The sequence below is a fragment of the Mesoplodon densirostris genome, chromosome 10 (genome assembly GCF_025265405.1).
Source record: "Mesoplodon densirostris isolate mMesDen1 chromosome 10, mMesDen1 primary haplotype, whole genome shotgun sequence".
Classification (NCBI taxonomy): Eukaryota; Metazoa; Chordata; class Mammalia; order Artiodactyla; family Ziphiidae; genus Mesoplodon; species Mesoplodon densirostris.
In genome coordinates, this window is record NC_082670.1 from 66,425,312 (window position 1) to 66,450,480 (window position 25,169).

The window sequence follows — 25,169 nt, forward strand, 5'->3', positions numbered from 1 at the left end:
GTCACCTCTAGCAAAGGACACAGCTTTGTAGCCTTTCAACTCCCTCCAGAGCTGTCTCAGCCACATCCAGGGCTTCAAGGTACCGGCTGTCTGCTGATGACCCTTCCATCCCCACTTCCAGCCCTGCCCTCTCCTTGATCCCCAGCTCCCTGTACACGTTTACTGCATAGACAATTTATTCAATATGTTCTTAATGAGCACAAGCACGAAGGATAGTCAGACATGGTCCCTGCCCTCCCAGGGCTCACAGACAACTCACATGGAAATGCACTAGGAAACCATACAACTAAGTGGGTGCAAGGCAGCTGCAGGCTGGGGAGTAGCATCTTTGGAAGTTTAAACCAGGATGAGCAGGACACACCCCAAGAACTGACTGCTGGCAATCAGGGCTGGAGTGCAGTTATCAAGGGTGTGGGGTGGAAATGCAGAGGTAAGGGTGGAAGAAGCTTATGGAGGTACAGAACAGAATACCTCGTGTGTAAATTAAAACTAGGTTGTAGCAATGTTACAAGCACAATGTGCAAGTAAAAATACGTGCACTCATTAAAGACAAAATGGAGGACCAGGGAAGTGAGTGGGGCGTGGGAGTTTGAAGAAAGAGGTGAGGTTGCAAAGGTGGGCAAGGACCTGATTATTCTGGCTTTGTAGGCCCCACAGAGTTGAGACTTCATCCTGAGGGCACTGGGAAGTCACTGAAAAGTTGGCTCCAGCTGTCCAGACACCTCCCCCCTGCAGGCCGCCCAGGTACACACATTCAAAGCATCCAGCAAGAACAGGGGCTGTAGCTTCCCCCAACCTGCGTTCCTCCTATGGTTCTTCCTTAGAAAGGTAAAGGGCAGGCCGACCCCTCCTGGTCCCCTCCACATACACACCTGTGGCTAGAGGGGCCCTTATCATCTCTACCCCAGATACCATCCAGGCAGGACAGGTCACCCCCACCTGCCACCTGGAGTGAGGTAGAAGGGAATCCTGAGGGCTGGGCTAGTCACACACAGTTCTTCTAGGACAGTCAGAGAAGAACCCAGAATGCAGCGGGAGCCAGACTGGGAGGGGGGAGGGTCAGGCTCCCACGAAGGCTCCCTGGAGGAGGCAGTGCAAGCTGAGACCTTAAAGGCGGTGGGGTTCTGGTAAGCAGCCAGAGGGCAAGAAGGCGTTCCAGGCGAGAGGAACACCTGCAGGGAAGGTGTGAGGGTAGAAACGCTCAGGGCACGCGTGGTGGGTAGGATCTGACCAGCGCTTGGGAAGAGGGGCGGAGGGTGGGTTCCTGGGCCAGAACTCACTGCCGGGGCATGCACACACTTTCCCCGGCGCAGTAATACTGGGAGAGTTGGCCCCTACCCAGGAAAGGCCTTGGCGGGAGCAGAGCGGGCAGTGGGCCATTTTAAGTGGCCAGGGTTTGGCTGAGAAGAAACCAGCCTTTTTTTTCTTCTTTTTTAAGAGAGGGATCGGGTGACGGTGGGGATGGGGATAAGCTGGTTATAGGAACCCCTAGCTCAGGGCTTCTGCAGAGTCTCTGGCCCATGGGCAGAGGTGAAGGTCGGGACCAAGGATGACCTTCTCACCCAACCCCCTATCTCTACTCCCATCCCCCACCCGTTTCATCCCCAGAGTATACTTTCCAGGCGATCTGGCGGTGGGGGGTAGGAAGGGGGCAGAGGAGGGAACGTTTGATGGGATTATAGTAAACTGCCTCGGCTGGGTGGCGGTTAGGGCGTGTAGGAGGCCTGGGCTCTGCCACCGCCGGGTGGCCTGACGGACGCTCCGCGCTGCTCCGGGCCTCAGTGTACCGATCTGTAAACGGGGGCCGCGAGCAGAGGTGGGGATCTTCCCGACCTGCTCGGCCTGCCGGGAGTGTCGGAGACTCCCGGAACGCGTGCGGGAGAGGGCCCGGGGGAGGGCGGCGGAGGGGCGCGGGAGAGGCTGGGGGCCGAGAGCGCCCGCGGCGCTGGCGCGGGGTCAGAGTCCACAGGGAGGCCCGGGGCCGCTACGTTGGCTCCGGCCGTGGGGGTGCGGTGCCTCCGGGGCGGGGGGGGGCGGTACCACCGGGGCGGGGCTGGGCGGGGCTGCGGGCGGGAGGCCCGGCGTGCGTCAGCGCCGTGAGCCCCGGAGTTTTCCACTGACGAGGAGGGCGGAGCTACGGGCGGGGCCAGGCGCAGCCAGTCTCCCGCCGCCGCCGCCGCTGCCGGACGCTCAAGCGAGGGGCTGCTGGGCCGACGGTTGCCCACCGAGCGAGCGCGCGCGCGAGCGCGGGGTCGCAGTGCAGGGGGCGTTCCCGGCCAGGACGCGGGTCGCGGCGTTGCCCTTGGCGAGCGTCCGGATCGCAGGTCAGCACCGTGGGCTCCGGGCCGGGGGACGGGACCTTGAGGAGGGGGTGTCCCACACGGGACGCGCTGCTTCCCGGACCCTGCCGTTTGCCCCCCGCCACTTTGAGCGAGTGCCGGGGCGGGGACAGCCCGGCCCCGGACGGCGCGCCACGGCCGGAGTCCGGGTCGGGAGACCGGGAGGCGACAGTCTCAGGTTTTCCGCTCCCCTCCCCCGCCCCGCCGCCGGGACCCCAAGAGGTCCCGGCGCCCCGAGCGTGGGGCGGGTGGCTGCCGAGCCGTGGTTGCGCGCTGGCGGCGGGCTGGCGACGGGCGCGCGTCCGCGGGTGAGTTCCCTTTTGACCCAGTTGCCTGAGAACTTTTCAGAAGTTCCTCGCATGGCCGGAGCAGGTGACATTTGTCGCCTTCCTCCTCGGGCTCCCCCCGGGGGCGGGTGCCGGGGCTGCGGCGAGTGCCCGGCGTCAGTCAGGGAGGGAGTGGAGGGGTGAGAGTGGAGTGAGTCTCCGTGAGTCACGGACCCCGGGAGGGAGGGAGGAGGAGGGATTGTGTCGTACGCTCACCTGTTTGTCAGTCACCGTCACACGCAGAGGCCACCGCTGTGAGTCACGGGCGCAGCTATACAGGCCACCCGCGGGCACATGTAGGCTTCTCCCACGCACGGCTCCCTCCCCAGCACGTACTTCCTACAGGTCCTCAGTTTCCCCTCCCCGGGGGCCCTTACACCGGCACGGCACTGTTGAGATGCCCACACTACAGCAGCCGTCACACACTTAGTCACTCCTGCTCCCTGGCACAGTCACACACAGCCCACACTCCTGACACAGGGGGGTCCCTCCCGGGCTCCACTGCCCACTCGACACCTCCACTCAGATGTCTCACAGTCCTCTGGAGCGGAACTCATAGCTTACCCCCAAATCCTCATCATCACTGCCTTCTTTGGTCCCGACCTCCAGAGGTCACCAGGTTCCCTTCCCTTTTCTCCTAAGCCTTTGGCCTGTCATCTCTCACCTAGCTCTGGCAGCTTGGTCCAACCGGTCACACCCCCTTCTGTCCCTTGCTGAGCCATCTTTTTAAAATGCAAATCTGGTATTGTCACTCCCTACTTCTACCCTTCTGTAGCTTCCTGTGCCCTCAGCCTGCCCTGTCAGCCCTGGCTTCCTGGCTCCCTGGCTCCTGAAGCCCCCTCCCAGGCCGCCCCTTCCCCCTCATCTCTCTGCCTCTTCCTCTTCAAGTCCCTCCCGCTTCCTGTGCCCCCCTCTCTCTCTGGAACTTTTCCTACATCCCATCCTTTACTCCAAGAGATCTGTCTTCACCCCCAGCTGTACCCCTCCCACCCTCCATCCCAGCACTCAGCACGGTTTGTAACTCATTATACTCCTCCCCACTAAACTCAAAGCTTCAGGGGGGCAGCACTGGTCTGTGTCTTGCTCCCTGTATGCCCAGGTGTGTGACACAGTGCTTGGCATGTCTTAGGCGCTCCATAAATATTTGTTGAAGGAATGAATGAATGAGAGTGAAGGGGGCCTCGCTTAGGTGGAGGAAGCAGTCTCTGCCAGGTGCAGTTTCCTTTCTGCAGGAGCAATTGCCTCATGTAGCCAGCAAACGTTTGGCACCTCCCCAGTGCCAGGCCCTGGAGGCCAAGGCTGAGGAACTGTCCCCTCCCCCGGAGATCACTTTTGGAGGGATGGGTGGGGGAGGGATGTGTCAAGGCTTCCTGCCTGCCCTCTCTGGGCTCCCCTGGCTGCCTTTCTAGCCAATCCCCGTGGGGGCCTGAGGTGCTCAGAGGTGCTCTCTCCTTCTGCCAGTAAGTAGTTCCTGAGGATCCGAGGTCGTCTGACCCCAGGTACCTAGGGGGAGCTGGCCTGGCCTGGCCAAGGCCTGGGACTCTGAGGTTAAAGGACATTCTTCAAATTCCTGAAGGAGGGTGGAGGCAGCTGAAGGTGCCCCCTTCCCAATACCAGCTCTCACTGGGGGCCAGGGCATTGGGACTGCTGTGGTCGAAGAGGAGTTGATGTGACTTTTCGGAGGCCTGGGGATTCCTGCCCCCAAACAGCCTTTGTTTGCCTGGTACCCAGGGTGAGGTGGCCTTCCCTCGGCTCACATGGTGTGGCCTGAGTGTGTAGATAGTTGTGGCTAGTAGGGTGGGGAGGCGCCCCTCCTCCTCCTGGGCTGTCAGCTTCTGTGAGTGGTGATGGCAGGGCGGCCTGATTCTCAGGGCCCAGGCAGATCCCGGAAGAAGCCTGGTTCTCTTCGATTCAGGGCCTGTCTCCGGGGCTCCTTGGGGGTGTGGTATTTCTGTCTGAGCAGGCTCCTGGGAATTGCTTTTCCTTCCTCCAGGACCCTCGGAGGGGGCTGTGCTCACCCTGGGAACGGTGCCACGGTCAGGATCTTGATTCCTGGGTAGCTGCTGAGGGCCCCTCCCCCACCCTCTGACTCACTGTCTGACACTTTTCTTGGACTCTTTCACTATCTTTCATTCCTTTTCTGACTTGGCCTCTCCTGTCTCTGGCTGAGTCTTTTTGTCTCATCTGCCTCTGCCTCTCTCAGCCTCTGGATCCCTAGGTCCGGTGGCCGAGCACAAGAGCCAGGGGCTCTTCCTCCTCCCGCAGTGTCAGGGAGGAGATGATTTCCCATTTCCAGGTCTGCAGATTTTGCTGGGTGCTCATCATTAGAACCTGCACCACGGGCTGTAGCTTTCCTGTGTCCCCGTTTCCCTGTCTCCAGCCTTGGAGTTTATAACCCCCTCACCTTAAGCTCCCATTCTGTAGACATCCCTGAGGCAGAGCCAGGGTGTCTGGCTTGAACCTGCTTCCTTAACACTCCTTCTATTTGTTTACTCTTGGGGAACCTCCTGAGATGCCTGTGTTGGCACCTGCCTGCAGCCTGAGCTTCCTTTTCCTGCTCTCAGAGCTACCCCCTTCTGGGTGCTATTCTTGCTCAAACCCTCAGGCACAGGTTGGGGGATGGGCACGTCCTCCCCTCCAACTAACTGTGACAGGAGCAGGAGGAGGGCACACTGACCAGTGGGCCCCCGAGACCTCATGTGCCTAAATCGTTTCTCTGTGTATACCTGATCTGCAGCGTCAGCTGCCTACCTCTGATGGTCCTCAGGAGCCTTCTCTGTGCCAGACCCTATTCCAGGCACAGGCACAGTGCCGATCAGGCCGAGAGGCCTTCAGCCTGGCATGAGGGAGATGAGCAGTGAGGCCATTGTAGGAAGGGGCCGTAAGGTCTGTGAAGGGGGAATCCCAAGAGCCCGCGGGAGCCCAGAGAGGCATGTAGTGGGGAGGAGTGAGGGTTTCAGGGAGGCCTTTTTGGAGATGACTTCTAAAGGGGAGTGAGGCTGGGTTCCAGCTTGTGCAAAGGCCAGGAGGTGAGCAGGTCATGGCCATTTGGGCAACTGCAAGTTCAGCTGGAGTATAAAGTGAGGGGGGTGGGGAGAGTCTTGCATGATGAATCTGGAGGGGAGGCAGCAGCCAGGCCTTTCTCAGCCTCTTCTGGAATTGTGGACTTGATCCTAAGTGCTCCCCTTAGGGAATGATTTTCTGCATGGGGGTGACGGTAGATAGACACGCGGTTTAGTAAGATCACTCCAGGGTAAAGAGTGGCTGCGGGCAGAGGGCAAGAACAGAGGCAGGGGACATGGGTAGTAGCAGTGGGACAGAGACATAGGGGTAACAGACTTTCAGAATTGAAGGTGACATACGTAAAATGCACAAAGTATATGAATCTTACGTGTACAGTGAGATGTTTTAGACACTCATGGAACCACCACCCAGATCAACATAGAATATTTCTAGACACCCCTCACCCCCGGCCCCGGGAAAATTCCCTCATGACTGTCCCCAGTGCATGCCCTTCCCACTTGCTGGATAACCACGATTCTGAATTGTATCATCACTGACTGGGTTTGCCTTTTCTTGAACTTCATTCACATGTAATCTTGTGTCTGGCTTCTGTCACTCAACATGATATCAGTGAGATCCATCTGTATTGTGTGTATCCAGGAGCTCTTTCTTTTTTTCTCAGTGTAGAATGACACATTCACCAAGCATTTACCACTGTTCTAAGAACCTGACATGTAATGATTCACGTAAACTTCCCATCCCTGTGAGGTTGTAAGACAAAGAATTGAAGACACAGAAGTTAAGGAACTTGCCCAGGGTCACCCAGCCAACTGATAGCCAAGCCAGGGTTCGAATGTAAGCAGTCTGGTTCTGGAGCCAAGGTTTTCTTAACACTATGCTGGGTGGCCTCCGTGATACCTATCAAGTCTGTGCCTGGCCTTGTGTGGCTTAAATGAGCTAATGTGTACTTCCAGGACTGGGTGACTGGATGTGGATGGAGGGAGACAGGAAGGAATTGAGGATGACTGCAGGTTTCTGGCTTGAGTAAGTGGGTGGGTGGCAGTGCTGTTACTAAGATAGGGAACACAGGAAGAGGAACAGATGGCATGGGGGGTGGGGAACAGAGACAAGGGGTTCGATTTGGGGCCTGCAGAATTTTGTTTCTAAGGGGTGGCCAGGCAGAGAGACCAAGTGAGCCTTTGGTTCGGGGGAATCTCAGGCTTAGGCGTGTGATTAGGACGGCATTCAGCACCCTGTAGACAGCATCTGGAGTTTGGGAAAGGATGGGGCCTCCCAGCGGGATTGTGGTGGGGACAAGATGCGTGGGTTGTGGTTTGTCCTTGTGTGTTTCTGTGTCTGGGTGCCTCTGTGCTCCGTCTGCTTGTGTGTATGTGTGTGTATGCCTGCCTCTGGGCCATGAGTTCCCGCATCTCCTGTGAGAGCCTTCAGGTCAGCTGAGAGCTGGGTTGTGTTTGTTTGTGGTTTGACCTGGGGGTGGGGTGGGGGGGGTGCCAAGCCTGAGAAATTATTTGCTGAGAAGCCCCCGGAAACACCTGTGTATCCTCCTTCCCTGGGCCCGTTGTTGTTGGAGGGTTGGCAAGTCGGGGAGCTTCTCTTGCTGCTCATGTGCCTGTGGGGAGAGGCTGTCCCTGGGATGAATTTCATCTAGCAAGTTGGTTGACGACATACCGCCTGGGTCTGGGATCCAGAGACTTTGTGGAAGGCTAGGCAAACGGGGATAGGGGTGTTTAGAAAGGACACCTGAGTAGGGGAGATCGCCAGCCTTCTGGTTGGTTTTTCCTGTTCACTCTCATTTCCTGTGATGGCAGTGGGGGAGGGGCTCCCCAGCACTGGGGCCTCTGCATCGTTTCCCCTTCCTCCTGGTGACCTCCTGGGGCCCAGCCCTGAGTGCTCAGGAGGCACAGAGAGACAAGGTAGCTGGGCTCAGCCCTAAGGACCGAGTCATTTGGGGATTCCCAAGCAGTGGAAGGGGTTGTTATTTGCTGCAGCATTTCAGGGAAGGAACCCCAAGTGCCCTCCACTCGGTTGAGGCCAGCCAAGCTGTGGGAATCTCTGGTTGCACTCCTGTGGAGGGCTGCGACCCTTAAAGGGGAGACACAGCGAGCAGTGTATCCTGGGGTGCTCCAAGTCACCCAGCTACGGACGGGAGAGCGTCGTCTTGGCCGGTCAGTTTTACTAGAAGACGGTTTTTTTTTTAAGGGGAGAAAATAATTTCCCTAGGAAGTTATTTCAAACAAACAGAGTTAGATATTGGAGTGGAAGGCAAGATGAAGGTGAATTTTGAAGATCAAACAGGAGATGCTAAAGAGACACAAAGCCCAGGTGGCTCTGGCCCCAGTCAGGCCTGGAGGCCGGGGACTTCTCTTGTGGGCGGGGGTTTCTAAGGGAGAGTCCGAGCAGCTCCATCACAGGGAAGTTGGACGCTGGAAATCGGGGCTGGTGTCAAAGCCACCCTGTTCCCTGAGTCCTGGTCAGCCTGGCCCTGAACGAGGGCCCGTTGCCGGGGTGTGCAGGCGGCGTGTCTGTGGGTGTGCTAGGGGCAGGAGGAGGAGGAGGAAGAGCCACTGTACGAGGGCTGTGCAGGCTGTCGGCGTGCGCCCAGCCTCACACACACAAAGGCACACAGATGCAGCTGTGTGAATCACCCAGCCAGTGAGTCAGCCCCAGGATTCCTGCCGGGGAATGAGCGTGGCCAGGCTGAGGTCTGTCGGTCCATCTGTCGGTCTGGCATGTGCGTGCGTGTAGGTGGGTTACAGGAGGTAGAGGGGAAGGTGCCCGGTGCTGTCCCAGGAAGGCTTTGGGGCAGAGGTGGCGGGAGTCTGTAAGGGCCAGAATGAGGGTTTGGATCTCAGTGCTCCGTTTGGTGCAAAGAAGCCTACTAGAGACGTGGCCCTGTCACGTAGGGCTCCTCGGGGAGGGCCTGGGCTGCCTCGGAGGGTAGGTGGGAGAGGTGATGACCAGGGCTGGGTGCCCACCTCCTGCCCTCAGGCCTGCCACCTAGAGCTTTCCCCTTCCTGTTCCAGGCTGTCTGTGCCCAGACCCCAGAGTACCCCTCACCACCATGACTGGACTGCTGAAGAGGAAGTTTGACCAGCTGGATGAGGACTCCTCCTCACTCTGCTCGTCCTCCTCCTCTTTGTCCTCCTCGGGCCGCCACTCTCCCTCCTGCTCCCCGAGCTCTTCGGCCTCCCCGTCTTGGGACTCGGATGAGGAGGGCCCCTGGGATCAGATGCCCTTGCCTGACCGCGACTTCTGTGGCCCCCGAAGTTTCACCCGTGAGTCCCTTCACCCTGGGAACCCATTACACCCCTCTTTCCTTCCTGAAGATGAAATTGGGGGGCCCTGATGAAGTCGTTCTGGCCTCTGGAGGTCGTGTCCCCATGGCTTTAGCTTCCCTACTTGACTCCCCACCTCATCCACTTCCTGTCCTACAGGGGTCACTTGGGAATGCCCCCTGTCCAGAGGCACTTGGGTCCAGCTACATTCACCTCTAACCTTGGGACTCTCCAGCTTAGAAGTCATCATGTTCAGGGCAGGGCTCTTCAGTGGCCCTGGGGCCTTCCCGCCCAGCTCTGTCCCTCAGTTCCTGTTTTGTTTCTCCAGCTGGCTCCCTATCCTCTACCAGCTGAACTGCCCGAGTCCCACACCCCACGCTTCTGTCCTGCGGGGCCTGTCAGGCCGGTCCCTCGCCTAGCAAAACGCTGTTTGGCTTTGCCTGAACGCAGTGAAAAGGTTTTTTCCCAGTTATTTTTTCAAGCTTGTGTAATTCTGATTCCAAACTGACAAAGATGGCCCTAGAGCAGTGTTTCTCAACCTTATTTTTCATTATTGCACCCCAAACCCCAAGGAGCCCGTTGAGACATTTTTCCCCTGATCCTCCCCACCATGATGTCTTAATACCACAGATATGTCTATTTATGTACTATATGCATATCTGTACATTATACATGAGAAAGTATAATTTTTACCAGATAGAATCTAACAGTACATTAACTGACTAAACTACTATGGGTTTACTCTAGAAATACAAGGATGGTTTAATACTATAAAATCTAATCATTTAGTTTACCAAATGACTATGTCAGAGGAGGAAAAATATAAGAGCCGCTATAGATACTGAAAGAATATTTGATAACATGTAATATTCCTTCCAGATAAGACCCTCTGTATGATAAGAATAAGTAAATTCTACCCTAAATGATAAAAAAAATGTCTTAACCTAAAACCTGGCATTACAATTAATGAGGAAATACTGGAAGCAGTCCCACTTAGGAACAAGATGAGGACACTGTCTGTCACCACTGTTAGTTGACATTGTTCAGGAAGTGCTAGACAATTCAGTTAGCAAAGAGAATGAGAAATATACTGGATTGGGACAGGCAAAATTGCCATGATTTGCAGGTGTTCGACTACATGATAAATTCAAGAATATGTATACAGAAAACCTATTAGAAGGGAATTCCCTCAGGTAGCTGGGTACAAAATTAATATATTAAGTTTAACTATATGGAATTGCTAAGATTTGATTATTTCATGGTAACTTCTTATGGTTCAACCTAATAAAAATCAATAATATACCAGTATATATATCGAATATGCCAATACATAGCTTACTAATCAACATACTTAATAACTTATAAAGGGTAGACCTTTCTAAGCTTGTTTCAAAATGCAGAAGCTATAAAGGAAGAGCTCAATATACTTTTGATTACATAAACCTTAGAAATTATTTCGTAAAAGCCCAAAAGCAAAAATAAAGGACTAGCAGAAACTAACACAACATTGTAAAGCAACTATACTCCAATAAAGATGTTTTAAAAAAAAAGGACTAAAATATTTGCACAGATAGGTTAGATGATTAATGTCTAATATTGAATATATATAAAAAGCTCCTACAAATAAATTTTTTAAGAACTATAGAGGGACTTCCCTGGTGGCCCAGTGGTTAAGACTCCGTGCTTCCACTGCAGGGGGCACGGGTTCCATCCCTGGTCAGGAAACTAAGATCCCGCATGCAGCATGGCGCTCACCGCCTCCAGCTACAAAAAAAAAAAAAAAAAAAAAAAAAAAAAACTATAGAAAACTGTGCAGGGGAGCTGTAAATGGCTACTAAAGATGGGAAAGATGTTTAATGCTCTCATTTGGACTGGTAAATAACAATGAGCCAGTGTTGACATAGAGTGATGTTGCATTTTACCAGCTCCAGTGGCCAGGCCGGCTCCTAGGCTCAGATCCATTTTTTTGGGGGGTGGGAGGGGTGTGAGGAGAGAGGGTTCAGCATCACCTCCTGGGGGTTAGGCCCTGCCTCACGGAGAACTAATGCTCGCCCCTCCCCTGCCTGCCTTCCAGCCCTGTCCATCCTGAAGCGGGCCCCCCGGAAGCGCCCAGGCCGGGTAGCCTTCGATGGCATCACTGTCTTCTACTTCCCTCGGTGCCAAGGCTTCACCAGTGTGCCCAGCCGCGGCGGCTGCACCCTGGGTATGGCCTCCCGCCACAGTGCCTACCGCCGCTTCTCCCTGGCCGAGTTTACGCAGGAGCAAGCCCGGGCACGGCAAGAGAAGCTGCGCCTACGCTTGAAGGAGGAGAAGCTGGAGGCGCTGAGATGGAAGGTGGGGAGACCCTCTGCATGGCCCTCGCCCCAGGAGTTGCTCTGAAGTCCTAGCCTTGGGGGGACAGGTGTCAGGGTGGATGCTGATTTGCTTGTTGTGTTTTTGGGAGGCCTGTGGGGCTGTGATTGGCCTGATCAGGGTTTGCTGCCAAATTATCTGCAGGCAGATGGGTATAGAAGGTCTTCTGTTTGCTGCAGGGCTGGGGACGTGGTGCCTGAATATGCCTGACCTCACTGGGGAGGGGGAGTGGATGGGACACCGGAGGTCGGTGTTTCTGTCTGGGGGAGGGGGTTTGTCCACGAACTGGGGAATGACATGAATAGGAAACCTGTTTGCAAATGCCCTGAGGGTGTTTTCTTGGCTGTCCCATTCACTATGGCATCCACAGTGCCCAGCCCAGAGAGAGTAAGCACGTGGCAGGGGGGTATTTATCAAGTGACCGATGCTGCCAGAAACTGCATCTGTGTCTGCCTCTCACGTCCCTCCTCTCTTCTCTGGACACAGCTTTCGGAGGCTGGGGTACCCAAGACGGAGGCCGACCTGCCGCTTACAGTGGACACCATAGATGATGCCTCTGTGGAGGAGGATTTGGCAGTGGCCATGGCAGGTGGCCAATTGGAGGAAATGACCTTCCTCCAGCCCTACCCAGCCCGGAAGCGGCGGGCTCTGCTGCGGGCCTCGGGCGTGCGGAGGATCGATCGCGAGGAGAAGCGAGAGCTGCAGGCACTGCGCCAGTCCCGGGAGGACTGTGGCTGTCGCTGTGACAGGGTCTGTGATCCTGAGACCTGCAGCTGTAGCCTGGCGGGCATCAAGTGCCAGGTATGGAGCCAGGCGGGGTTGGGAAGGCGAGCCTGAGTCAGGGGCTTCTCCGGGGTCCACCGGATCCTCACCTGCACCTCTGCTTTCTTTGCAGATGGACCACACAGCGTTCCCCTGTGGCTGCTGCAGAGAGGGCTGTGAGAACCCTAAGGGCCGTGTGGAATTTAATCAGGCACGAGTTCAGACCCATTTCATCCACACGCTCACCCGCCTGCAGCTGGAGCAGGGGGCCGAGAGCCTTGGGGAGCTGGAGGCCCCGGCCCAGGGTGCCACATTCAGCCCTAGCGAGCAGGTCCTGGCCCCCACGTTCCCGCTGGCCAAGCCCCCCGTGAGCAGCGAGCTGGGAGACAACAGCTGCAGCAGCGACATGACCGATTCGTCCACAGCATCGAGCAGCAGCGAGGCCCCCAGTGGCTCTGCCCACCCGGCCCTGCCCGGCCCCGGCTTCCAGCCTGGAGTGGACGATGACAGCCTGGCTCGGATCCTGAGCTTCAGTGACTCTGACCTGGGTGGAGAGGGGGAGGAGGAGGAGGAAGGGGGTGTGGGCAGCCTGGACAACCTCAGCTGCTTCCACCCAGCTGACATCTTTGGTACCGGTGACCCCGCTGGCCTGGCCAGCTGGACCCACAGCTATTCCAGCTCCAGCCTCACGTCAGGCATCCTGGATGAAAACGCCAACCTGGATGCCAGCTGCTTCCTCAATAGTGGCCTTGAAAGCTTGGGGGAAGGCAGCCTCCCCAGCCCCCCGGTGCCAACCATCACGGATGCCGGCCAGAGCAGCTCAGTGGACCTGAGCTTGTCCTCCTGTGACTCCTTCAAGCTGCTCCAGGCCCTACCAGACTACAGTCTGGGGCCCCACTACACCTCCCAAAAGGTGTCTGATAGCCTGGACAACCTCGAGGCGCCCCACTTCGCCCTGCCTGCCTTTTCTCCCCCTGGGGACGCCAGCACGTGCTTCCTGGAGTCCATCATGGGCTTGTCTGAGCCAGCCGCTGAGGCCCTGGCTCCCTTCATGGACAGCCAGTTGTTTGAGGACACTGCCCCAGCGTCGCTGGTAGAGCCTGTGTCTGTGTAAGGGTTAGGGTGCCTTTTCCCGGCCCCAAGAGCCCTGTTGCTGCTTTGTTGTAATTGGGGGCTCCCTGAGGTCTGTCTGTATGTAACGGTCTCCCATTGGCTGGCTCCCATGTGGGCACTCCTAATTTTCATGCAACACTCTGGATTTATTTATTTATTTTTGTAACCTTCTGTGCTGAAGCGGGACGGGGGGGCACTTCCCCTTTCAGCTGCCTGGTCCCCCATATGCCCACACCCTCTCTTCCACTTCCATGGCCGTGCCAGGAGCAGGAAGAAATGTGGCTCCTCTGGAGCTTTGCAGACTCCTTTTCGGTCTTGTATGATGTTCCTAAGCCCAAAGACAGCCACACAGGGCTGAAATCAGCCACTTCTTAAGGCTTCTTCTGCCACCCTGAGCCCTAGACTCATGGGTGGCTGAATCCTCTGGACTGTGAAGACTATAATTTATTTCCATAATTTATTTGGAGACTAGGTGGCTGGCAGGCTATGCTAGGGTCGGGGTGGGGCACTGACCCCTGCGAGTCCCTTTGCCTTTTAGTCCTGCAGCCCTGCCCTCGCCGGGACTTTGGTGTAGACCAGGCATGGATTTGAGCCCTCCGTCTAATGTGGCAGCTGCCCTGCTGCGGCTGGCTGAGCAAGCCGGGGCTGGCCTGGGACCGCATCTGGGCAGGGGGAGGGGCTGGGCTGACCAACCGTGACCAAAACCCTCTTCTGCCCCACGCAGCCCCCTCTCCTTCCTGTCCTCTGCCCCATCTTCCCCCTCCCCAAAGGCTGCAGCTTTTATTCCAAGCCCGTCAATGTAGGAGGGGGAAGCTGGAGGCCCAGAGAGGGCAAGGGGCTGCCCCAGGGCCTGTAGCACGCCCCTGACCACTCAGGGCTTTCCAGGCACGCACTCCAGCCTGGTCCACCTGCCTGTACCCTAAGGCCAGTTGGCCAGGGGCGAGGGGTGGCTCCTTATGGCTTTCATGCCCTTTGTTTGCAGATGTTGAATTTCACATCATAGTTTCTGTATTGTCCCTGAGTATTAGGACTGTAATTTATTCATTTTTCTGTGTCTGTGCCAAGAAGCCCAGGTTCTGGGCCTGCCCTCTTGCCTAGGAGGCTTTGCCAGCCTGCGAGCTTGTGGGAACACCTTGTACCTGAACTTACAGGTACCAATAAAGAGGCTCTATTTTTCAGTGTGGTCTGTGTGGATCTGGGAGCACATTTGTGGGACCAGGAGCACAGGTACACCCTCAGGTGGCAGTGAGGAGGGAGGGGGAGGGGGAGACAGGCCCTGCTGGGCAGTATGGACATTGAGGCTGTGTTTGGGATAGAAGTGGGGGGCACACTGGGCCTCTTTCCATGCCAGCCAGTCAACCCAGAGACAGGAAGCCAGCGAGAAGACGCTGGCCGGGCAGATGGAGCAGTTTTCCCCTTGGATGAAGCCATCTCCATTGGTCACCTGGATGGTGGTGGAGAGCAGCAGGGCAGTCTTCTGGGACAGGGCTGTCTGCGTGGGATGGGTGTGGGCTGGCTTCTTCCCACTCACCCGCACTGAGCTGGGGCCTGGCCTCGAGGGTGAAGCGGGCAGTGGGATATGGCCGGTGCAGGCCTTATGTGGGACTGAGTGGCTGAGGTCCTTGGGGACTTGAGCACCAGAAGCTGCAGAACCTCATCCATCTGCACCAGCCAGACCTGTCTGACCTGTCTCTGGCAGCTTGGGCCAAAGGCCAGAAGAGCAGGCTGCACCCTGCCCCAGGGGGCCCCAGTCTGGGGGCTGAGGAGCAAGGTTGACCTCCCCTCTAGGAATAATAATGATTTATACAAGTGCTAGGAGGGGTCACCAAAAAGACCTGACTTGGGTCTCCCTTTTCTTGCTCTAATTCTCTGCCTGTGCTGGGAACCCCTTATTTCCTCTTTATGGCTTACTGGTTAAGAGCACAGACCCAGAGTCCCAGGGTTCGAATCCCAGCTCTTATACTAACTAGTGAGGTGACTTATGCAAATTACTTCCCCTCTCTGTGCCTGGGTGTCCCCCGTATTGTCCAAATAATAACGCTGCTTACCTCACAAGCTTGCTCAGTTCATACGCACCCAGTGCTCGGAGGAGTGCCTGGAACATGTAAGCCTCGGGTGCGTGTCTGACTTCCCATTCTGTTTTCATGTGTCTGCTCTATTTCTGTATGTTTTATCCTCTTTTTTTGCCAGTTCTGTCACCCTTTAGGTATCTATCGCTTGCCTCAGGATATGTGTAGACATGGTCATGTGGTCATGTCGTCAGTGGAGTGGCCGTTAGGGAACTCATGGCTTGGAGTCTGGGCTATGGTGGGGCCGCCTGTCCCTGGTACCAGCTTAGGCAGGGACAGCCAGGTCTTAGGCGTCTCAGGTTGGAGTATTCTGGTACATCAAGTTGTCTCGTGTCCCCTCTCACTGATCCCTGGGAGCCCTATTGTAGAGATTGCTCCAGCACACATGATCCAAAACCTGGGTCTCTCCAAGGGTCCTGAGGCTCTGCTCTGGCCAGCCTAGGGGTCTGGTTGGCAGCCCCCGACAGCTCCAATACTCTGGCTGGAAGCCCCTGCAGGCTGCTATCCCGTGGCCACAGCCCATGGCTGGACTGAGCCTACCCACTCCCCATCTAGGGCCCCAGGGTCACTTGGGTTTTTTTCTCAACATAATCCACCCCAAGAAACTAGGTTGTAAGGCAGATCATAATAAAGGCAGCTGGCTTCCCATAGGAAGGATGGTGGTAACCTGGGGAAAACGTTCCAGAACACTGACTCATACCAAAAGGCCATGCACGAGGTCAGCAGTATGCTATAAAGACAAGGCTCGCAGCCACCAGGGACGACTTAGGCTGTTCTAGAAGGAAGGGACCTTTACCCGTTCACTGTTCCCAAACCTTAGTCACTGGACAACTTCTCTTGAAAACGTTGCCATATCTGCATTCTACTCATACTAAGTATTTTACTTTATATCAATTATATCAATATGCTTAAAAGTTAGAACCGTTCTACGTAACAGCACCCGCAAATTCATGAGTTTGTTGTACTATTTTTTCTATAAGGATGATACTTAAACACATAGTTATTAAACTTTCAAATGTTTGCTGTATATTAGCAGGGATTTGTACCATGATTTGGGAACACAGAGATCTAGTCTAATTTCCTGCCACAGATGGGGACACATACCCAGAGGGGAAGGTCACACAGGGAGATTCTAGGCCTCCTGACTCCCAGTTCAGAGTTCCTTCCCCTGAGGTCAGACTGGCCCATTACTGCCATCCTGCAAAACAGGAAGAGAGGTATTGGGAGCACACCAAAGGTGACCTCTGTCACCCTCTTGCCAGTTACAATTAACACTATTCATCTACACAGGGACCCCTGCTTTTGTCCCCTGAGGTGTTAAAAGTGTTCCTCGAGGAAGAATTAGTTGGTCACTGTCTTTTACTAAAGATGAAGTAGGAGCTAGTTTTTCTTGGGATCTATTTTCCTGCCAGAGGCAAGAGTAATCAGGGTTTGTCCCAAACTGGTAAGGACCAGCAGACGCGGGCTGCAGACTTGGGGAGGGGGAGGCAGAATGCATGGACAGAGTGGGCCTGTTTGGGCCCCTGCCAGGGAGGACGCAGTGGGCAGCTTGGCAGAGAGGAGCAGTTGCTTCTTTAATCCAGGATTCTGGGGACCAGACAGGAGAAGAGAGGCTTGTACGGGCCAACATAAAAACATTAAAATAGCTGTAGGATATTTTTTAAACCACCTCTTTGTTCCCCTTTGGCCTCTGAGAGTCTGGGATAAAAGCGGGGCCCATTAGAAGTTGCCCAGTGAGCTCAGTGGAAGCTAAGCTGGTTGATAGCTTTCTTCCCCAGAGCAAAATTGCTTCTTGTACCTTAAAAACATAAAGCTTTGGGACGTCCCTTAGACCAGATTAGGCATGATTCAAATAAACCACACACAATATAGAAATGGGAAGAATATGTCATTTTCTGACTCTCTTCTCCACTGACCCACTTCCCACCCCCTCCATGAAACTTCTGTAGGTTGATAGTTTCCACCCACCCTGGCTCCCATTGACCACAGCTAGGGCCTCAGAGACCCTTGGGCCTTTTCCAAAATTTCTTCTCTGATTCTGGGGTAGTTGGGGTGCTCCTTGAGGACCTGGGACCGAGAGAGAAAGGGTGTGAAGCACCAGGCAGGGCTCCCTGCCACTGCAGCAAGCCCCCCACCACTGTCGGGGGCTTACATCGTGGCAGACTTCGATGGCCTCCACGAATCTCTTGTCCTTCAAGTAGTTGAAAGCGAGTTTGAAGCCTATCCAGGGGCAGGGAGAATGCAGACAATGGGTGGCACTCCGACGGCCTGAGAACCCCTCTGGCTCCCAGAACAGCCAGAACATAGGCCTTGTGTTGCGGGGTGAGTTTGTTGGTCCTCCGGCCCAGCACCCATGCGCGCCTGCCTGGCTGCCTTACCGCTGGCAGGGTTGCCATGATGGCTGTACTTCCAGGCCAGCTCATAGTTGGTGGCTGCGTCCTTGTACGACTGTTCTCTCTCCATGATGAAGCCCATGTACTCGTAGGCCTTGCAGCAGGACTGCAGGGAAAGCCGGTCAGAGCCTCTGCGGAGGGGAAGCCACATCCCATCCCGGTTGGGGCAAGGGATGGGCGGTGGGTGCATTCACCCAAACCACTCAGGGACTCCAGCAGCACCGCCCACTTTGGCGAGGGGTGAACTGTGTACCCTCTTCTCAGCTGTGCCCACTCTGACAGGACCCCTTCCTCTGCAGTGCTCCTGCCCTGACCTGCAAACACCCCTCCCGGCCCCACCAAACCCTCCCAGCACGCTGCCCCTCGACCCCATGAACCCTTCCCATCTCTCCTCCCCATTCCACGGTCCCCCCTCCCGGACACCGTGAGCCTCCTCTTGCCTTGCTCCACATTCCCATCCTGCTCTGTGGTCCGTGGGAACCCTCTTGTCCTGCCTCTTCTCATCTCCCTCCTACCCCCGCATCTCTGCCCCCGAAGCCCATGTGCCCCTCCCCCACAGCTGTGCGCCCCTTGCCTTGTTGTACTGCATGCAGCGCCGCAGCAGCTCCGAGGCCAGGTCGAACTTGCCGCCCTGGCAGTAGATGTCGGCCAGCAGGAGCCAGCTCTTCTCCAGGTCCTCGGCTTCGGCTAGCGTCCATGGGGCCTTGGCCAGACGCTTCAGCTGCGTGCGTGCTTTAGGGACCTGCTTCAGCAGCGCGTAGGCCTGTGCCACGGCCAGCAGGGCGGGAATGCTGTCCTTCTGTGCGGGTGGGAAGCAGGTGTTGCCTCGCCCGGCCCTTGGCCTCCCCCCGCCGCCTGCCCACCCAGTGGGCAGCTGGTGCACCTCGGCCTGGGCCATCTCAATGAAGGTGCCCAGCGCCGCCTCCATATTAGCCTTCTCCCTGGTGGCCAACAGGCACAGGCTCTGCAGCAGCCGCAGCTGGGTCCAGCCCCAGGCCGAGTGCGGGTAGAACTCCCGCAGCAGCTTCTCAGCAGTGCGCACGCCGTGCTGCTCCAACTCCTTCCTGTCGGTGGAGCCGCGGGCATCGGATGCCAAGCCGGAGGGCAGAGGGCGCTGGCCTGCCAGCCTGGCCCTCGCCTGGCCTTGACCCAGAGGCCGCGGGCTCTCTCCGCCTTCCCCCAGGTCCCGCCCCTGCCCTCGCCGGCCAGCCGGGCCCTCACTTGCTCTCAGTCACCAGGTTCTCGAAAGCCTCTCCACCCACGATCTCGTTGTCTGGGTTCAGACAGATTTGCACCATGTAGTAGGTGGCGCTCTGGCCCCAAGTGCTGTCCTTGCGTGCTTTGTTTAGGAACTTCAGGGCTTCGTTGGGTTGCCCTATGTGCCTATAGTGGAGGAGAGAAACACCAAGAATCAGACAGGGAAACTGAGGCCCGAGGAGTACAGGGACACACAGGGGTCACTCTGTGAATCTGCACAATGCAGGGGCAGGATCGCTGGTCTCCCTGCTTCCTGATCTGGAAGCTGAATTTCTGCTTCCCTAGCAAACGCCAGCATGTCCATTAGGGATGGCCTCCTGCACATAACTGCCAACATACCCACCCCAACCCACCAGCAGTAGATGCCTCTGCAGTAGTTGAACCCTGGCTCCAAAGACACCCGGCTGGACACCTTCTTGGCCAATTCAAAGAAGGCAGGGGCGTCCTCAAGTTTGCCACTTCTTCGTAGCAGATCGATTAGTTTGTTCAACACAGGAAAATTGTCTAAAACAAGAGAGCAGAAACCTTCAGGCTGTGATAACCAATAGCTGAATCAGGCAGGGAGAGGCAGAGAGGACCAGGAAACACTACCCATCTGGGCTGAGCAGGGGCAACCCAGTGCCTCCAGTGTCTCCACTGAGACACAATAAAGTAGGTACTCTTATTGTTCCCATTTACAGATGAGGAGACTGAGACACAAAGAAGTTAAGTCATCTGCCAAAGGTTACAAAGCTGGTAAATAGAAGACCAGGATTCAGACCTAGACAGTCTGGCTCCAGGACCCGAACTCCTAATAGCTGTGATTGCTGGGTGACTCTGCTGTGGGCCTGGCTTGGGCTCCACCCTGAGCCTCGTGTCTGGCCCCTTCCCCAGCAAGAAGCAGTGGTTTTATGTTGCAGTGAGTGGGAATGGAGCTACACGTCAGGGGAGAATTTCTAGCTACCTCTGGGTGGCTCTGACCTCAAAAGGGGACTTATGTTGAGCCCCAGTGTCTATGATTTGGGGATAGACAGGCTGTCTTGGGTCCAGTGCCAAGCACTGCCCTGCCTGAGACCAGGAACTGGCCCCTTGGACTCGGGAAGGGCCAGCACGTTCCACTGGGCCTTTATCAGTTTCCTGCCTCTCTGGGAACAATCAGAGAGGAGGGGGCTTCCTCTGCCCAGTCAGGAAGGAGGGGAGAGGGCCCACCCTTCTGGGGGGAGAGCAGCCCTTGCTTGGTGGGAACCGACACAGGCAGTCTCAGTGGGTAGGCTCGATGCAGGCAGTTACCTGGCGCTTTCTCCAGGACTTGGTGGTAGAGGTTGATGGCAGCTTCATATTTCTGTTTTCTAAACATCAGGTCAGCCATCATCTGTCAGAAAACACGCGATGCTGGGACAGCAGCTTGCATGGGCATGGCAGGGAGGCTGTCGTGGGAACGGGGTGGGTAAAGAGGGAAAGTAGGAGAGGATTTCCAAGGTAGCCTCTCTGGGCGCTGGGAGAAGCTGCCACAGGAGAAGCCGAGAAGGCGGGGCAGCCTGGGACGGGGAGCGGGGGGGCAAGGATGGAAGTAGGAAGGAAAGGCTGGAGGTAGACATGCGAGGAGCTAGGCCCTCCACCCCCGTCTGAGAACTACCAGCTCCAGGCAGCGAGGTGGAATGGGGGCTCCCCACCTCCGCTGGGGCAGCCCTGAAGGTGGTCTGGGTGACAGGGTGGAGAGGGGCAGGACTGGGGATGGCTCTTCCCACACACTTCCCGAAGCCCCAGGAACCTGTCCCACCCCTGCCTTCAACAGTTGGGTGTGGTTTCCCCCGGAGTGAATCAGCCTCACCACCTCCCCTCATATTGGCCCGGGAGGTCGCTGCTGCCCCCTGCTGCCAGCCCGCCCCTCCCATCCGAAGGGCAGCGGGTCCAGTGCTGAGTCCTGCTGCCCGACAGCCCCTCAGGGCCGGGTCAGCCGGGCACCTGGGGTTACGGGGTTAGGAAGCAGCCCGCATGCGGTCGCAGGGACCCTGGGGAAGGCAGAGAAGAGGGCCCGGAGCCTCTTACCATGGAGGCTGTCTCATGGTTCTTCTCGGTCTGCAGGAGGATGGCACAGTGCTGCTCGCATAAGTCCAGGTGGCCCTGCAGCAGGTAGAGCCGTGCCAGCTCCAGCACCACCTGGACAAGACCAGATACAATAACTAACCAATGCACATCATGGGAAAGCTCAGGGACCGATGCCTTGTTCTCTCACACCCAAGTTCTATCAGCTGTGCCTTCCAAATATGTCTCTGATCCCCTGGGATGGTGTCTCTGGCCTTCCCCTTCTCCCACTCAATACTCTAGTCACACCGTGCCTTTTACTAACTAACCGCTGAGAGTCAGGGCCTGGTTTACTCATACTCATCCTTCAGCTTCAGGTCTGACCTCATCTCCTCTGGGAAGCCCTCTGTGCCCCAGACACCGGGACAGGTACCCCTCTTCTGAGCTCTCGCAGTGTACTGAGCCCCATGCAGGTATCACATGGTATGAGAACTGCATGTGTACTTGTCTATACCCCATGCCTGAGGGCAGTCTATGGCCAGAGCCCGTGTCTTGCCCCACTGCATCTCCAGGGCCTAGCTCAGTACCTGGCTTGCACATATTGGGAATCTGTTAAATGAGAGCATATTAAATAAATGAATGGGTCTGTCACTAGGCTCTTCATCTACCCTCTGCCTGTGAACTCCAGCCACCATTCCCTATCTGAACCCACACCTCTCACAAGACTTTAAACCTCCTTGGAAGCTTAGCCTGGGCTTCATGTCCAAAGAGCCCCCAGCAGCCACACTCTCATTGTCTCTCCATCTGCAAGGGGGACCTGAAAAGGGCAGACTTGCAGCACCTTTCAGCAACACCTTCCCCGCTCCACCCTCCACAAGTGGCTGTCCAAAGCGAGGCTTCCAGGGGACTTCCCTGGTGGTCCAGTGGTTAGGGCTCCGTGCTCCCAAAGCAGGGAGCCCGGGTTCGATCCCTGGTCAGGGAACTAGATCCCGCATGCATGCCACAACTAAGAACCCGCGTGTGGCAACTAAGACCTGGTGCAGCCAAATAAAATAAATAAATATTAACAAACAAACGAACAAAAATAACAAAGTGAGGCTTCCAGTCTTGCTCCAAGGGCTGTGGTGGGTGAGGGCCCTGGGGTCAGCTGGAGCAGGCCCCCCTGGCACCAGGGGTCTGTGCCCCTTGCAGGGAGGCACAGAGAAGGAACTGGCCTCCGTCCCTAGTCACGGAGCTCTGCGAGGCTTTGTGCCCCAAGAGAAGGAAGAGGGTCTCGCTCTTGAGGACCCACCTTATTTCAATCCCCACCTTATTGTCAATGGGTGAGTAGGAGAGGGCATCTTTGTAAGACTGCACTGCCTTGGCATACTCCTTCTCTGCCAGGTAGTACTCCCCAGAGTGGATGCAGATGGAGGCTGCCAGTTGCTTCTGGGAGGGGATCATTTCTGGTTGCTCCAGGGGAACACGCTTCAGGATCCGAGACTGGAGGTCCATGGCCTTGGGAAAGCAGTAAACTCTGCATCAGAAACCCAGAGCCTGATGTGCCAGATCTCAGGCCAATTCACAGCAAGTCCCCAAGCTCTCAACTCAGGGCCAGCTGTCTTAGCAAGGGCATCTCAAGTGCCCTTGAGCAAATCTGGGTCACTCTGGACAGGCAGGGCCACTGGCTGAGTACCCAGGAGGTGAACTGGCACTGCCTCTGGGGCAGGAGCAGAAGCAAAGGCACTCAAACAAAACACTCTATTGTACTTGACTTGTTTACCTGTTTCCATCACACCTTGGTACTCACTGTGTCTAATTTGCTTCAGGTGTCCTACAGGCTAGGACAAGCACACCGTAGGTATTCAACACAGGCTGTGTTTTGATGGGTGCATTTGTTCTGAATACTGCCCTGCTGGGAACTTGAGGCGGCCCCCACAAATGTCCATGACATACAGTGATCAAGTGAGTAACCAGAGAGCATTGAGGCAAGAGGAAATGAGGATGCCAGGGTTAAGTTTTGGGAAGTGGGCACAGATCAGCCCCGGGTTCCTTAAGGGCCAGACTGAGGAATGGAAATCCAGAGGGAAACAAGGGGATAAGTCACCTCAAGCAGTCCGAGATGTTCTACAACCACAGAATACACCCCAGGGGCAAGTGCCAGGCCATACCCTTGGGTAGAAAGAGTGAAGGAGTGGAAAGGATGGCCAGGAGTCTCCCAGCAGGAGACTTTGGGCTGGGACAAGCCAAACCTGGTTCAAATCTCAGCTCTACCACTTACTAGCAGTATGACTTTGGGTACATTTCTTAACCTCTTTGAGCTTTATCTGTTAAATAGGAATGTCACAGTGCTTAGCTCAAAGGGCTACTGTGAGAATTAAATAAGAAAGCAAAAAGCCTAGTACAGAACTCAGCACAGAGCATTCAATGCATGGGAGCCTGCTGGCATTATCTATTATGATCACCACAAGCATCCTTGAGGACAAAGGCACTGTCTTACGCCCTGCATTCTCCAGCCCAGCCCAGGGGGCTTAGAGCACTTCCGTGCACAAGCAATAAAAGAGCAAGGCTGGGGGGATAAATGCAAGGTGGAGGTCGGAGGTGTAAACTAGATCCTCTTTTGAGGACCAGGCCTGGAGCCTTCCAGGCCTGCAGTCCTATCCTATCTTCAGCTCCCATCAGGAAATGGCAGATAAAGAGCTTGAGTCTACTTGTCAATTACCTTGTTCAAAGTGTCCATCACATCTTCTTTCTTATGGCTCTTGTAAACCTTTGCCAGCAAAAGCAAGCACTTGACATCATTCATCATGGATGGGATGTCTTTGACTGCAAAATGGAAACTCAAAGTAGCGTTTTCTGGCCCCTGGGAAGCGGGGGCTGGGGGAGGATGGAGGCTGGGTTCAGCGCCCCAATCAGTGCCGGCCCCCTGCCCCATTCTGCAGGAGAAGAGGGTGCGGGCCGAGGGCAGTCTGTCTGCTCGAAGGCTAGGGGAGTGAGGATGCTGACTCACCAAAGTCATGATCCAGTGCCTGCTTCAAAACTTTTTCTGCTTTGTTGAACTTCTTTAACCTCAGGAGCAGTTCAGCCAGATCGCAGCACAGAAAGTCCTGTCCGCTAATCTTCTGGGCGGCCTCATAATAATTAATCGCCTTAGTGCACACAGGAAATATTGGCATCAAGTCTGGTTTTACTCGCGAGCACCTCACACTGTGTGCACACCGCCCCACTCCCCGCCGCAGCCACCGCGCCTGTGTGCCCCTCCAGATCACAGAGGCCTCAGATGCAAAGGCCTCCCTCCTGGCTCAGGGCCCGAGCCTTAGCCTCGGCAGGTGGTGGTGGGGGGTGGGGAGTTGCTGAGTCCTCCCCTTGGCACCCTGTTCAACGGGGTCTCCCCTCCCACCCAGCCTCCCACCCATGCACCCTCCTCCATCTTCCCTGCTGGGCCGGCCCTCCCCACCCCTTCCCACCCCAGCCCAGCCTGACCTTGGTGTACTGGTGGGTCTTCACGTAAGCTTGCCCAATCCTGCTGATCAGGGATGCGTCGTGTGGGTTCTTTCTGTAGGCCTCGTCGTAGACCTTGAGGGCCTTCTCGGGCTGGTGGGGAAAGGGTCCACAGTCTCACTCTTCCCTCTCACTGGAGAAGTAAGTTTGTGGGGGGAGCCACTTGGTGAGGTCATGAGACCTTCACTCACCTCCTGAATGTTCATGAAAGCATCACCCAGGAGCAGGCTGGTGTGAGGGCCAGGCAGATGTTCACAGAGCTCCCTGCAAAAGTAACCCAAACCTTAGCTTGGCCCTGTGCATCCTTCTTATTCCTGAATCCATCTCCTCTTCTTTCCCACTCGTTCTGGCTGACGTTCTTTCATTTACTCATTCATTCATCACTCAGTACTTATTGGCTCAGATGAGGCATGGTGCTAGCTCCCTTAGTTCAGCCTCTCCTCATCTGTCATCTGGACCACAGCCGGCACTTCCACCCACTGCTCTGGCCTCCGCTCCCAAACCCCCAGACCCCTCTTCATGAGGCAGCCTGCTCTTTCTAAACCTCCAGTGTGACCATGTCACCCCACTGCTTATTGGTTTACCACTGTTCTTGGCATCACCTCCCCTTCCTCCTGAATTGCCTCGATAGAGTTTTGCCTGAGGAAGGGGACCAGGGAAGTGCCCTTGAAGTCCCAATGTCAAATTGTAGAGACAGTAACTTGGGGCTTCCAATCCCTGCTCTCCGTCCTCCTTCACTCAATTGGTACATCTAAGTCACTGAACATTTCCTCAA

The 25,169-nt window shown here is 56.0% G+C and overlaps 2 protein-coding genes across 9 annotated transcripts in view; one reads left to right on the top strand and one right to left on the bottom strand.

Annotated features, from left to right (window-relative positions):
• The first annotated feature begins 2,180 nt into the window (after nt 1-2,180).
• Nucleotides 2,181-14,369, top strand: CSRNP1 (cysteine and serine rich nuclear protein 1). 4 transcript variants are annotated; one of them, XM_060110773.1, is made up of 5 exons: nt 2,181-2,324; nt 8,713-8,964; nt 11,039-11,298; nt 11,803-12,117; nt 12,212-14,369. In XM_060110773.1, the coding sequence occupies exons 2-5, from the start codon at nt 8,751-8,753 to the stop codon at nt 13,190-13,192; spliced, it is 1,770 nt and encodes a 589-aa protein (XP_059966756.1). In that variant the 5' UTR covers nt 2,181-2,324; nt 8,713-8,750; the 3' UTR covers nt 13,193-14,369. The 4 variants fall into 4 exon arrangements, with proteins under 4 accessions (XP_059966756.1, XP_059966758.1, XP_059966759.1 ...); XM_060110775.1 differs by lacking the exon at nt 2,181-2,324 and adding an exon at nt 2,905-4,164; XM_060110776.1 differs by lacking the exon at nt 2,181-2,324 and adding an exon at nt 4,651-6,712.
• A 2,037-nt stretch (nt 14,370-16,406) lies between these two features.
• Nucleotides 16,407-25,169, bottom strand: part of TTC21A (tetratricopeptide repeat domain 21A) — a 29,264-nt gene continuing 20,501 nt past the window's right edge. For 2 of the 5 annotated variants that reach the window (XM_060110758.1, XM_060110754.1), the window contains 11 exons: nt 24,586-24,658; nt 24,377-24,487; nt 23,904-24,042; nt 23,616-23,719; nt 22,223-22,411; nt 20,939-21,049; nt 20,180-20,261; nt 19,264-19,414; nt 18,875-19,036; nt 18,228-18,717; nt 17,420-17,759 (listed from right to left, as the gene is read on the bottom strand). In XM_060110758.1, coding sequence (XP_059966741.1) covers nt 17,481-17,759; nt 18,228-18,717; nt 18,875-19,036; nt 19,264-19,414; nt 20,180-20,261; nt 20,939-21,049; nt 22,223-22,411; nt 23,616-23,719; nt 23,904-24,042; nt 24,377-24,487; nt 24,586-24,658 — 1,891 coding nt within the window. In that variant the 3' untranslated portion in view covers nt 17,420-17,480. Of the gene's footprint in view, nt 16,459-17,228; nt 17,328-17,412; nt 17,760-18,227; nt 18,718-18,874; nt 19,037-19,263; nt 19,415-20,179; nt 20,262-20,938; nt 21,050-22,222; nt 22,412-23,615; nt 23,720-23,903; nt 24,043-24,376; nt 24,488-24,585; nt 24,659-25,169 lie in introns of those variants that run through there. The other 3 variants (XM_060110757.1, XM_060110755.1, XM_060110756.1) reach the window with 3 other exon arrangements.

Bases quoted from the DNA above. Each gene is read 5' to 3' on its own strand.
- CSRNP1 (XM_060110773.1), top strand. From the start codon at position 8,751: ATGACTGGACTGCTGAAGAGGAAGTTTGACCAGCTGGATGAGGACTCC. The intron at 11,299-11,802 runs GTGGGGAGACCC...CTCTGGACACAG, and splicing joins TGGAGGCGCTGAGATGGAAG to CTTTCGGAGGCTGGGGTACC. The intron at 12,118-12,211 runs GTATGGAGCCAG...CTTTCTTTGCAG, and splicing joins TGGCGGGCATCAAGTGCCAG to ATGGACCACACAGCGTTCCC.